At 40.5% G+C, this 12,818-nt stretch overlaps 1 protein-coding gene across 1 annotated transcript; it reads right to left on the reverse strand.

The window, feature by feature from the left end:
• Positions 1 to 9,509: 9,509 nt before the first annotated feature.
• On the reverse strand, positions 9,510 to 12,422 carry LOC131692810 (putative polypeptide N-acetylgalactosaminyltransferase 9). Its single transcript, XM_058980099.1, has 4 exons — positions 11,936 to 12,422; positions 11,157 to 11,865; positions 10,658 to 11,067; positions 9,510 to 10,603 (listed from the first exon to the last, which is right to left on the reverse strand). The coding sequence occupies exons 1-4, from the start codon at positions 11,939 to 11,941 to the stop codon at positions 9,989 to 9,991; spliced, it is 1,740 nt and encodes a 579-aa protein (XP_058836082.1). The 5' UTR covers positions 11,942 to 12,422; the 3' UTR covers positions 9,510 to 9,988.
• Between the last annotated feature and the right edge of the window lie 396 nt (positions 12,423 to 12,818).

Below are 12,818 nucleotides of genomic sequence, written 5' to 3' on the forward strand. Positions count from 1 at the left end.
TATTCCCCCGTTTCTCCCACATTACCCTTACGCGAAAATTTATATTTGCGATTCGAGCACTGTCCTCCACGTTGCATACGTGTAGGCTAAATCTACTTAAAACTATTGCTTCCATGAAACGACTATGAACTCGTTTCACTGTGAGCTAGAAAAAATCCGTACACATTTCCCCAAAAAGACAAGTCGATTATTCAAGGTTTGAGAAAACCCGTCGTTTCATTAATCCGAGACAGTTAGGGAAATATTTTTTTGGGAATAGAATAGTTGTAGACTTAGGAGGGGGCGAGCATAACGTAGTTGGCGAGTCGATTGCCTTAAAAGGAACTCATCCGGGTCGATTCCCAACCCCACCCATAGGATCAGCAATTTTTCTAAACAGAAAAGAAGGCAAATTAGCCTATGGTTAAAACCTTTATAATTGAAACAAATAAAAACAGTTGTAGACAGAGGGTTTAATTATCAATAACTTACAAAACAAATTACGGCACTCAAAAGAAATTAATATAAAGCGTTAATATTCCAATAATATAACATCATTGCGGAAAGTCAAAAATGAAAACTTATCTTGGCATATTTATTCATCGTTACTCACGTTTTCTACAAGTGGTACTGTTTTGTTTACAGGAATCGACAAAGAGCCTGTAATTTGCTTAAAGTCATATTTATCTTGAGAAGCAATTTGTTGTAACAGTCTTGGCTGTTTTTTCAGAAATGTATAAAAGTCAACGCACTTGAAGTCCACATTCTTTTTTAAAATTAAAATTGATTTTAATGTGTCAACATGAAGCTGTGATGATTCAGTTTTCCAAATTTGATTAGCCAACGAAAAAATGCGCTCGACGGGTGCACTCGTTCCTGGTAAGCAAAGAACGAACTCAATCCAACGAGAAAACTCCAAATAAGGAACTTGTTCTGTTTCCATGTGTCGAAATACCTGCACCCATCGCTCTTCTGTAGGCGTTTTGCACTTGTTCCATTCAGTTATTTTATCTGACGAACAGTACGTTTTAATAAAGCCATATTGGCAGAACACCTTAGACGAGTTCACATTCAGATCAAAATTAAATCTTTCCGAAATATCTTTCATCGTGTTGTTAATTTCATTCCATATTGGGACGGTTCGCATTGATACCCAACGAAACGTTCGTATCTGTTCAAATTGTTCGCTCCATTCGCCAAGATAATCATTAGCTGTGTCTATAAAGAAGAACTGATTGAAAATTAAAAGAAATTTCATATAAAATCACTTGTTTAACCTAAGAAACTTGATATTATTTGATTGATACGAGATTCTTTCAGCCCCCCATTCTTGATAACTTGAGTTTTCTCGGCTTCCACATCCGGACTCAAATAATACTCATCTTTCCGAAGCATGATGTTTCCTCTCAACTCATCTAAATGAAATGCGACGTCGATCGTCGAGATGTTGTCACTCTCAATCTTGAGGACTGTTTCCTTAAAATAGTCGGCCTGGCATAACAGGAAAAAATCCGTGAAAATGAATCGTCAGACTGGGAAACTAAACCTACCTGTTCTTTAACAAAATAGAGCCAAAACTTCAACGTTGGATTGCCGAAAATCTTTTTAATCATTGTTTCGCCTTTCAAACCAAGGAAATACATTTTTAATGCATCGAATATATTGAGGATTCTTCCAATCGCTGGCCCCAAAGCTAAAAAACGTGTCTTTGCATAACCGAGTAATTGACTATATTCTACGTTGTCCATCTCGGAACATATCGACTTGAGATTCTCGACTCGTACCGTACAGATGTAAAAATGGGAATAAATTTTAACAACGATACTCTCGATGTCGATAGGCAACGAATCACAGGCCGATTTGAGTGCGCTGTGAACAATGTGCGCAGCACAGCCGATTCCAATTATTCCTGGAATCCATTGCTTTAAACGATGGTACACGTTATTTTGACCACCGCGATCTTTGGAACCAAAATTCGTCGAACAATTATCCGCGCAGAATCCCACGATTTTATCTTCAATTTGAAATGTTTCGGCTGTTGTTTTTAAAACATTCGTGATTATGATCGATGATTCTCCTTTTTCCGAAGAAAAATCTAGAACTTTTACACGCACTCCTCCAGTCGGTGTGAAATAACGTACTAAAACTGGAAACATTTTAACATTTCCGCGATTTGAAGCATCTGTTGAAACGGTTACGTATTTTACAGCAGTTAAATCATTTTTCAATTCACTCAATACAAATGGAACAAATACATTCGTTACGATCGCCTCACATTTAGTACGAGCACAATGAATTTTTTTCGTTTCGTAGCAACTACGAAAAATCTTTGAAGCGCAGTCTGAAGATCTAAAGCTCTGGTTTGACTTAACAACGTGATAGGCCCAAACACCCTCATATGCCGATGTTTTAAAATCCGCCGAGTTTTGGAAAAAATCTGTAACTGTCGTAGAACTTGATCTAGCAATCAATGCACTTTTATGCTTTTTAGATTCCAGGTGCTTTTGAATACCGGTTTTTCCATGCGTCGCTATATTGATTCTAGCACCGCAAATTCTGCACTCGATGTCACTACTCTTTGTGCCTTTTGCTAGAAAAGGATACTGTTTCTGAAGAGTTTCGTCAAATGAACAGTTCCTGCGTAATTTCAGCATTTTATTTTTTGTTTGGATTGCAACCCGCGCTGTAAACGATACTGAACCCAACAATTTGGAACCTTGGAAATATCGAATGTGTGAAATGTCAAAAAAAAATCAGCCTGGTGTGCATTCTGGGTAAAGTGAAAATGAAAGAATGGTGACCCGACGAAACTCAACCTATTTTATATGATTTCTGCTCAAATGTGACAACCGATTCCAACTAAATCGGTTTCAGAATCGACTGTTGCATTTGAACTAGAATTAAGTCAGAATTCCAAATCAGATATCACAAGGTTAGACCGGGTGTGACTTGAAAGTACCCAGTAAAGTTCAACCGGAAATGAGCCGGAGTTCTGGATGGTTCTAACTCGTATTCCGGCTCCAGTGACACAACCGATTCTAACTAGAATCGGTTGTGTCACTGGAGCCGGAATACGAATTAGAACCAGCCAGTATTCCGGCTGATTTTCCGGCTGAGCTTAACTGGGTAACAACAAGCAAAAAGTGTTGCTAGGTGGTTTTATACGTTTGCAACCAATTTTATAAATTTATTTGATTTGCATGTTTATAATATTCACCCTTATTCTTGTTTACGACGAATGCGAGATTCGTTCGAAAGCGATGCGAACGAATAGTAAGCCCACAGATAACAGACGTTTAGGCTCGATTTGAAATGCTGAAATTCCGAATAAATCAGACATCTGAAACATGTTTGGCAAACGTTTGCAGATGGCGCAGTGATCACTACAATGCATTTAGAGTGCAGCTGTCAAACACGTGTAGCAAACAGTTGCGCAGATGGCAATAGTGAAACACGAATTTTCAACGTATATCAATTTGAAAGTTTACACAGGTTTTTGAAGAAATTTTGTTCTAGCCTAAACGTCTGTTATCTGTGGTAAGCCCTTTTGATTTTGCTGTAGTAAACGGGAATACAAACCACTTTCGAACGGGTCTCGCATTCGTCGTAAACAAGAATAAGGGTGATTTCTTGACCAGCTAATGATTAAGTTGTTCGCAATACTATAATGTAAATTTGTTTCAAAGTGACGAGCAGGCATAGAACTGACAAAAAGACATCTAAAGCACGTTATTCTTATTTCCACGATTTAAACAGCTCTTCTTAATTTAATTTTCCAGATTTTCTTATAGTTTATAAGTTTTATGGTACTTGTCGATTTATCTGACATCAGTCGTCACACATACTAATAATAATATTTGAATCAGGTTTCTATTTATGTTGTGTGAAATTTAAAATTGAATTCCAAAATAGTGATTGAAAATAAAACTACATTTCAGCCTTATAATTGATCTGTTTTGGCCCGTAGATGTAACAGCTCATAAATAATTTATCTGTACTGCAAATAGCCTCAAGGCAGCTCAGCTATTTGATTCCGAATTTTGTGCCGGATTTGGATCAGGATTAGGACGATAAGGTATGAGCACATGCACAATAAGATTATTGTGGAAAACCCTCGAAAAAATTTAAAAATCTTTAAAGTGCTTTTGTTTTAATGCTCCTATGCTATATTTCGACAATACGTTAGTGTCGGTTTCTGATGAGGCGAAGCCGAAACGCAACATAGTATGAAATAAGGATTTGTGCCCTCCTGTACAAAGACTGGTTTTTACCAACAAATTTTCACCCTAGTGAGAAATTTTGGTTTTTACCAAATTTTCCTCCTTAGGGTGAAATATAGCATAGTGCTTACGCATAGGCCTGCTAAGCCAAGACAAGTTTCGGCTTCACTTGTGTCTCATCGGCATAAACAGAACTTCTGCTCGAACGGGACATCACGTTTGATCAGTCGTTTGTTTGAAACACATAGTGTGTTTTAGTTTTAAGGGATTTGCGTCAAGCCGGCGCTAATCTATTCCGACAATACGTTAGTGTCGGTTTCTGATGAGGCGAAGCCGAAACGCAACATAGTATGATTAATGCTCCTTTTTTGGGACACAATGCACGATCAATGTCATGTAGATTCTGCCGATTATATAATTGAAAGTTTCATATTATATATGTATTTATAGTTTAATACATATAATGTGAAAGTTTCAATTATATAATTTGTTTTTACCTTGGATTTTCACCTCAGTTGCTATTTGGCAAGTCCATAACTTGATGTTGGGAACAATCTATCCACAGGAATGGTCATTGAAAGGGCAGTCCCTCCTAATAAATACTTCAATTTTACTGTCGAAAACAATTCATGTTCTTGTTTTTGTGTTGTGCGGGTGTTCTACGTGAATTTTTGTGTGGATTGTTTTCCGTAGCGGACAACGGCAATCCGGTTTCCATTTAAAATACTTCGGAAAAAAAATCGCTATCAAATTTCTTAGATATGCAGCTGCTTTTAGGGCGTAAATACCAACTCTCAACGCTAGTTGTCCCAGTCACAGCAGAAGCCGATGACCAAGTTTTCTGAAAAAGACCGCCCTTGATTTTTCTGTGTTTGGTTTGGTAGTCCTGCTAGATTTCTACGCGCATCCTGCCGGGTCAGCTAAACTAGGGCGAAATCGATTTCACTCGCACTTTCTGATAACAGTCTACGCAAAACACTGGCTAAAAGCGTGCAGTACCATTTAGTTTCACCGTGTGTACCAGAATAGGTTGTTAAATTTGAGCTAATTTTCTGTCCGACTTTTGGTAACGCCCTCAGAATGCCAGCCGGATTCTGTCAGAACCAATTCACGATGATGCGATGACTTGGAAGTTGAGCAAAACGAAATGGCTTCTGACAAACTGTTGTTGACAATCTATGGGCGCGTTATGAAAATTTAAGCAGACATTTAGCTCAATGGAACAGCCGAGGCAGAAGCGCTAAAACAAACCGGCGCTGCTCGCTTTAAGCCATATTTCCGACAGGAATGTAATGCCAGGGATTTTCCTTAATTCCTACCATAACAATGATAGATTTTTGCTCGAATACTGCTATAATTCCACCTGGAAGATATCCAGCTTTTTACGTGCCATAATGACGGTCTAAATTGTTCAGTTCGTAATATGTTTAATTGCCCTTTTTGACAATAATCGTTTACGCCTGCTTGACAGCAACGCCCAGTTGAAGATGTCGGGCGTTCATTGAATAAACATCCAACGCATTGGACTAACGTAGATTATTTAATCTCACTGGGCGGTTGATGTAAACGATTATTGCCAAAAAATGACCATTAAAGGTATTACGAACTGAACAATTTAGACCGCCATTATGGCACGTTAAAAGCTGGATAGGCACGGTGCGGGTGCCTATCAGTATTCTGCCAAGGTTTTGCTCTTTTCCCGTCGGGATTTTGCCAGGCAGTGCGAGCGAACCCACACACCAAAATTTGGTTGTCAATCTTAGCACAATTTTGGTGAATTTTCATCAGCTGAAAGTTTCAGCAATACAAGGTGCCGAAAGATCGGCAATTTGAATTGAACCTGTTTGACAGATTCGCTTTGCTGAAAATTCAGTAATTCAAATTGTCAAATTGACAGCACATTTACCGGATTTAGAGCAATCCAGACCGGAATACTGAGAATTCGGCAATAGCGCTGTCAATTTGACAATTTGAACTACTAAATTTTCAGCAAAGCGAATTCGTCAAACCGGTTCAATTCAAATTGCCGATTATTTGGCATCTTCCCAGTCACCAAATTTTCTGGCAGAGACTGTCCTGCTATATTTCTGTCAGTCGTGATTTGGCAGCCCTGTCAGATTTCTACGCGCATCCTGTCGGGTTAGTTGAACTAGGGCGAATTCGGTTTCGCTCGCATTTTCTGGCAAATATTGACAAGAACCGAGCAAAACCCTGGCAATCGCTACCTAGTAGAATTTAGCACGAATCGAGCAAAACATCTGACAAAGATGTGACAGGTAGCGCATAGAAATCCTGGCCGTGCATTCCTGGCTGGAATGCACGGCCAAGCGTGCCCTAGCAAAAAGTTCGCAGAAGTTGAGCAAAGCGAAATTGATTCTGGCAGAGTTTTTGCCAGCATTTTGCACGATTTGTGCGAGAATTCTGGCAAAGAATTCAATTAAGTGCAACAACCGTTTCTGACAAAAGCGGTTAAACTAACCGATGCTGCTCACTTTTAACCAGAATCCAGCCAGGAATGTATGAACAGAATTTCTGTACGCTCCCTGCCACAACCTTATCGGAAGTTTTGCTCGATTCATGATAAAATTCTACCAGGTAGAAATTACCAGGATCTTTGCACGGTTTATTTCCGAGTTATGCCAGGGTTTTGCTCGGTTCCTGTCAAAATTTGCCAGAAAACGCAAGCGAAGCCGAGTTCGCCCTAGTTCAGCTAAGCCGACAGGATGCGCGCAGAAATCTGACAGGGCTGCTAAACCAAGACTGACAGAAATCTAGCAGAACCCAAGTAAAGATCAGTCAGAAATGAGCAGGAGTTCCGGCTGGTTCCAATGAGTATTACGGCTCCAGTGACACAACCGATTCTAGTTGTCACTGGAGCCGGAATACTAGCTGGAACCAGCCGGAATTCCGGCTAGTTTCTGGCTGAACTTTACTGGGACGGTCTCTGCCAGCTAGTAAGATATGATACGCGCAGAAATCTGGTAGGGCTGCTGAACCAAAGATTGAAAGAAACCTAGCAGAACGGTTTTTGTTGGAGGATTTGGTGGCTGGTATTGTGTGTTTCATTGGATTTTGAAGCGACAAAATTAGATTTGGTCCAGCACCAAGGAAACTGGAAGTACTCCGGAGCAAACAGGGACAAACCGTGCCTGTATTTTTTGCTTCTCTTTTTTCTTCTAGTAAACCAAGTGAAGAGGAATTTATTGCTCCTGTTTGCTCTTGTGCAACTGGAAGCAAAAAGCGTGTACTGGAACAAACCTATTAATGAAGTGTCCGGAAGTCGCGTAAATGGCTCACTGGACGAACTGCCGCTGGTGCCCTATTGCGCTAAGATTTCGGGTTTAGTATATTCAGGTTACAAAAACATTTTTATGATAAGTAGCAATCAGTTTTTTTTATATTACAATAAAAGCGATCAATTGTGCGGCGAATGGCACTTCGAAATGCGATGCAATGAACAATAGTCTCCTTTGGAAAAGCACGGGCAATGACAAAAAAAGCTTTCTCTTTTATCTGTTGATGTAATCTCTGTTCTGTGAGTAACGAGACTAACAATTTTTGCTCATTTTTTATACCTTTTGCTTTTTGCTGGTTTTTATACCTTTCTCGTAGATTACTCAAGATTAGTTTACTTTTTTGTTGTTTCTCGTTCACTTTAATGTTTAACAAAATTTAGTTGATCGAATCTGAACTTCGATTTTCGACAGAGCAATTCTCATTTCATTTTCGGTTTTAATGTAACCCAAACACAAGATGCGAAAAGAAATCCCCCGTTAAACCTGGTTTGAAAGGTAAGCGGTGGTGGAGAAATTGGTTCTAATAAAACAAATAAAGTTGTACTTGCAGATGTTATTACAAATTACTAGAAAAAATCAGGTTTAAATTGGTCTCTTGAAGGTTTTGATTAAGAGCTAATTTTTTAACTTTTATTATTTTTAGTTAAATTTCCATTACATTATTTTGAAATACTGCGAGCATTTGAAAAAACGATAGAAAATGTATTACAAGTTTGAGCTTTTCCAAAAAGATTCGAAAAGTTTTGAAATATCCGGCATCCCTGCCAAGCACTACTCCCCAGTAAATACAATCACAATCAGTTGTGTCATTAGAACCAGAATTACGACTGAAGCTAGCTGGAATTTCAGCTCATTTTCGGTACCCACTAAGAAACTAGTTCAACGTCCAATGGAATATTGGGACATCGTCTTTGCAGAGAAACTGCGCGCCCGAAATGGGAATAGGAAATAAAAATCTTTAAAGAACTGTGGGGACAAGAGACGCACTCTTCTATGCTCCAAATCGCGAGAACAACCCCAATTGCGACTGTACCACGAAAACACTACAGTACATTGCTGAAGATACACATTGCGTATATATTATAATTTTGATTAATTACATTGGGACTGGGAAGGACGACCAGGGCACCCGATGGAATCGATCTGGACAGGGGGAGTGGGAATGCCAACTTCCTGTTGCTAACATTTCGTGGACAAAGGGCGAGCTCTTCTCCCCACCTATTGGGAATTCTCTACAACACAGTGGCTTTCTTTGCGGTTGACTCATGAGATCAAAACATTGGATGGCGATTCTCAAACACTCCCGTGGATCGTATGAGCGAAGTGATTACTCTCAAGTAAACGAATTGCGGGCACGTTTCTCCTTTTTGGTCCTTCATACAGTGTTTAGCTGACTATGTTCAATGGGCAAAGATTGCACAAGTAGTAATGTATGAGCAGGCCATTGCAATAAAACAATTGTTTTGCTACAATAGGTGGTAGTAACACACATCACACAATTTCGAAAAGAGTAGGGTAAACTAATTTTCTTTCTTCCATCAAATAGTTGGATCACATGTGAGTATAAGAAGAGGTACTGTCATTTTTTGGCGATCTCAAATTTAACTGCAACCGTTGGATTTGGCGAGCCTTCCATTTAGATGCAATGTTGTCAAAAATTTTTAATATACTCCATCTAGTAGCAGCTGTGCAAATTTGACCATGAGAGGGTTGTACTTCACCTTCGGTTGATTGAAGCACACATTTTACCATTATGTTGGATATAACAGCTGTTTTATTGATGTTTTATTCCATGTAGACAAACAGTGTTCAATGTTCGTCATTCATTTTATTTCATTTGCTCTAAAGATTCATCATCATGGCAAACTGTCAAATCGACTCACAGTTCTTTAAAAAAGAATCGCGGTTCATTCGTTCTTTTTGAACAGTCGATTCTTTTGATCGATTCCTGATTAATACGCCCATCTCTAGTCCCCAGTTCACCGTCTTAGTAAAGTGTAATTCTAATAAATTTCAGGTCCCCAAAATGTTTTTATTGAAGCGTTACACTTTTTGCTTTTCCAACATTGATGGAAATAGTCTGTTTACTAAAATACTGTTAATAAATAGTGCAAATCAATAATACAGTAATAACTTTTAATAGAAAGTTACACTCAGTGGAATCACTTGAATTAGAATTTACCGAAGACTGCATATCAAGAAGACTGGCAACTCTGTCCAGAATCTGGAGACAGTAACAGCAACGCCACTTGCGGGTAAAGGTGGTACTTCTCATAGTGATGCACACACACATGTACAGTTTTACAGTAAGCTTCCTACCTTCCTCCAATAGAGGCGGTGTAACATCTGTCGCTTCTCGTTTGTGTGGGGGAAGGAAAGAGATATCAGTCTTCTTAATATGGAGTCTTCGAATTTACCCTCATGACTTGATTAGCCAGTAGTTTTCTTCTACACTCTATCACTGATCCTCATTCTGTCGCTTATTTCAACGCGCTAAAGCGGCTTCAAATTACTGGCATTATAGTGCTGTATTAACCATTGCTGTTTCGTTCCCACCTCGGCACAATCACTCATTTTGAGTTTCCCAGCATCCCACTCCAGGCACCGCTTATGATAGACATGCCGGAACTGTTTACTGTCACTGTCGAACACCCACAGCTGGTGGCCCTTCATCCGATGGCAACGAATCATATCCAGTTTCGTCCCATCGAAATCCATACAGTGGTCTTCCCGCGTAATCTCCCCGTCCGAGGTGAAAAACCACAATTGATGGCCTCCCTGGCCGTGACAGCTGGCTACACCTCGCTCTACCAGTGGAGGAGGCCATTCGAGGCACTGATCCCCTGCACCGACCGCACTGCGAAATTCCCCCCGACCAACGGCCTTCGAAGGATCGAACTGTTCCGGGAAAACATTTTCCATGTACCACCGAAACGATTCACAATTCAGTCGCTTTCGCAGTGCCTTTCTCTCGGACACATCGCCAAATTTGATCCGGTTTTTGGCACCTCCAAACGATTCGTAATAATATTCCGCGTAGTCATCAAGCCACACTTCGGCCAGTCGAATGGTGTTACGCGTAACGGCCGTGTACCCACCCGGCGAATGCTGTAAAACATTTCATTCAGTTCGATTAAAACTTAGTGATGCCGATAAATTTACCGCCATGTAAGGGTGTCCTCTTTTCTGGATGTGCGCAACCCGCGAACAGGGAACAATCTGCATCGAACCGCCACACATCCACGTTTTGAATGAAAGCTCCATATTCTCCGCCCCATACGTTTCGAATCCTTCGTCATACCATCCCAAATAGGCGAAAAAAGTTTTATTTATAGTGAACAACCCGCCGGCCATTACCGGCGTATCGAACGGTTCGACCGGATTTTCCATCTTCCGTTTCTTCTCCGACCGTGATTTCCACTGAAAATTCAATGTCCAATCGAAGGAGCCAAAGTACAGTTGCGAACTTTGTGCGTTCAGTGCCATCGTGTCCTCGTGGATCCAATCGATCGAGGGAATCGCGATTCTGGTGGGATCCCGGGCTACTCGATCCAGTTGCGCCTCAAGCCATCCTAGGTAGGTTCGAACAAAATCGATTTTTGAAATTTACCGGCAAACAATCTTCATCTAGTTTGCCATGGTAAAAAACGATAATACTCACCAACTATAACCTCACAGTGTGCATCGAGAAAAGTTACAATCTCAGCCCGGGCACTCTTCGCGCCGAGTATTCTCGCTCGTATCAAACCTTCCCGTTGGCCAGCCCGAACTATACGCACTTTACTGTACGGTCGAAAATAATCATCCAACTGAGTTTTCAGATGAGCCAACGTGGAAAAATCATCCACCAGAATAATCTCCTGAATCAGTTCGGGTGGGGTCCTATTCAGCACCGAGTGTACTGTCCGGACTAGAACCGACCACGCTTCGTTGAAGAACACAATCACTATCGAGGACGGCGGTAGCTCCTCCAGAAATCGGCCCGGTTCCTTACACCAATCGTCCCGGATGTCGGGCAGCCGGCGAAATACCGACACAATATCCGAGGCATACTGGTTCAGTCCCTGGGTACCCCAACCATCATCGATCTGGTGCCGGATGTCTTTATTAATATTGGTTCCCAATTCCACCGGTTGTCCCATATCTCCTGGAGGATAGGTTCCCCTTTCATCCGGTAGGCTTTGACCGGCTTCATTCTCCGACTGAAAATAGCTGACTAGTTTTGAACGTGTAGCTTCAAACACGGATGGTTGTGACACTGCTCCCTTCACGTTGTCGTATAGACTGTAGTAGTAGTATACAACGGTCAGTCCCAGCAGAGTTAGTACAATGAAAAAGAATACCCTAGCGGATGGGAAAACACGGGACGCCTAGAAGTTGGGACAGTTTTAAATGGTTTTCAGCCGATTTGACACTTTTTCTTTGGATCTGATTACTCACTCGCATTGTGTACTTGTCGAGCACTTCGCTTCCACTGATCAAAGTGCTGCGGTGAGCAAAGCTTTGAACAGTGTATACATTGTGGGTAGACTGATAAGCGCTTGGGAGTGTACAATTTTTATGATGTAACTTTAACCAGCTGTAGATATTAGCTCACCCAACGTTTTGTATTATTATTTCTCCAAATTATGTTTCACCAATTATTCGCCCAATTACATCCGCTCTCCACGAGCTCAAATGAATAGAATGATCGCTAAAGCCTACTGAGATGTAGCGAAAATGTATCAAATTCTGCGCGTCAAATGCTGTCAACTGGGTGACACACTGAGAATAGTTGATTGGTTCACCGTTTCCAGTATTCAATCTATCACATTCAAGTGTCCGGAGCACGTCAACTTGTTTCTCAAAAGTACAATACACCCGTCACCGGACGGACAGTAGTTTTGTCACCACGTTGGCAGTGATCAATGAATGAACTCGACCGAACCGAAGTTATGGTACTATTTGTGACAATTGGTCGTGTGGTAATACAATGGCGTATGAGTGTTATCAGATAGCTATTGGTGTTAGTTTAAAGCGTGTTATGATAAACATGATAAGATTATCCCAACGTTGTTTGTAGGTAAATATACGGATAGATGCTAGAAGACATAAAATACATGGCGATACGCTAGCTGATTCAAATATAGCAAACGGAGTTCTACATGTATACATTTAGAGGCAGACTGAAATAATAATCATTTGGATCTTTTGTAGCATGGAAGATATGTTTTAAGGCTTGTTAGCGCCAAAACCTGCACACCTGAAACACATAGATCTCTTAAAATGTTTAAGCAAAAAAATGATATATTTATCACAGATATGGAGGTATGTCTGTTTTGTC

Source organism: Topomyia yanbarensis, chromosome 3, assembly GCF_030247195.1.
Source record: "Topomyia yanbarensis strain Yona2022 chromosome 3, ASM3024719v1, whole genome shotgun sequence".
NCBI classification, from domain to species: Eukaryota; Metazoa; Arthropoda; class Insecta; order Diptera; family Culicidae; genus Topomyia; species Topomyia yanbarensis.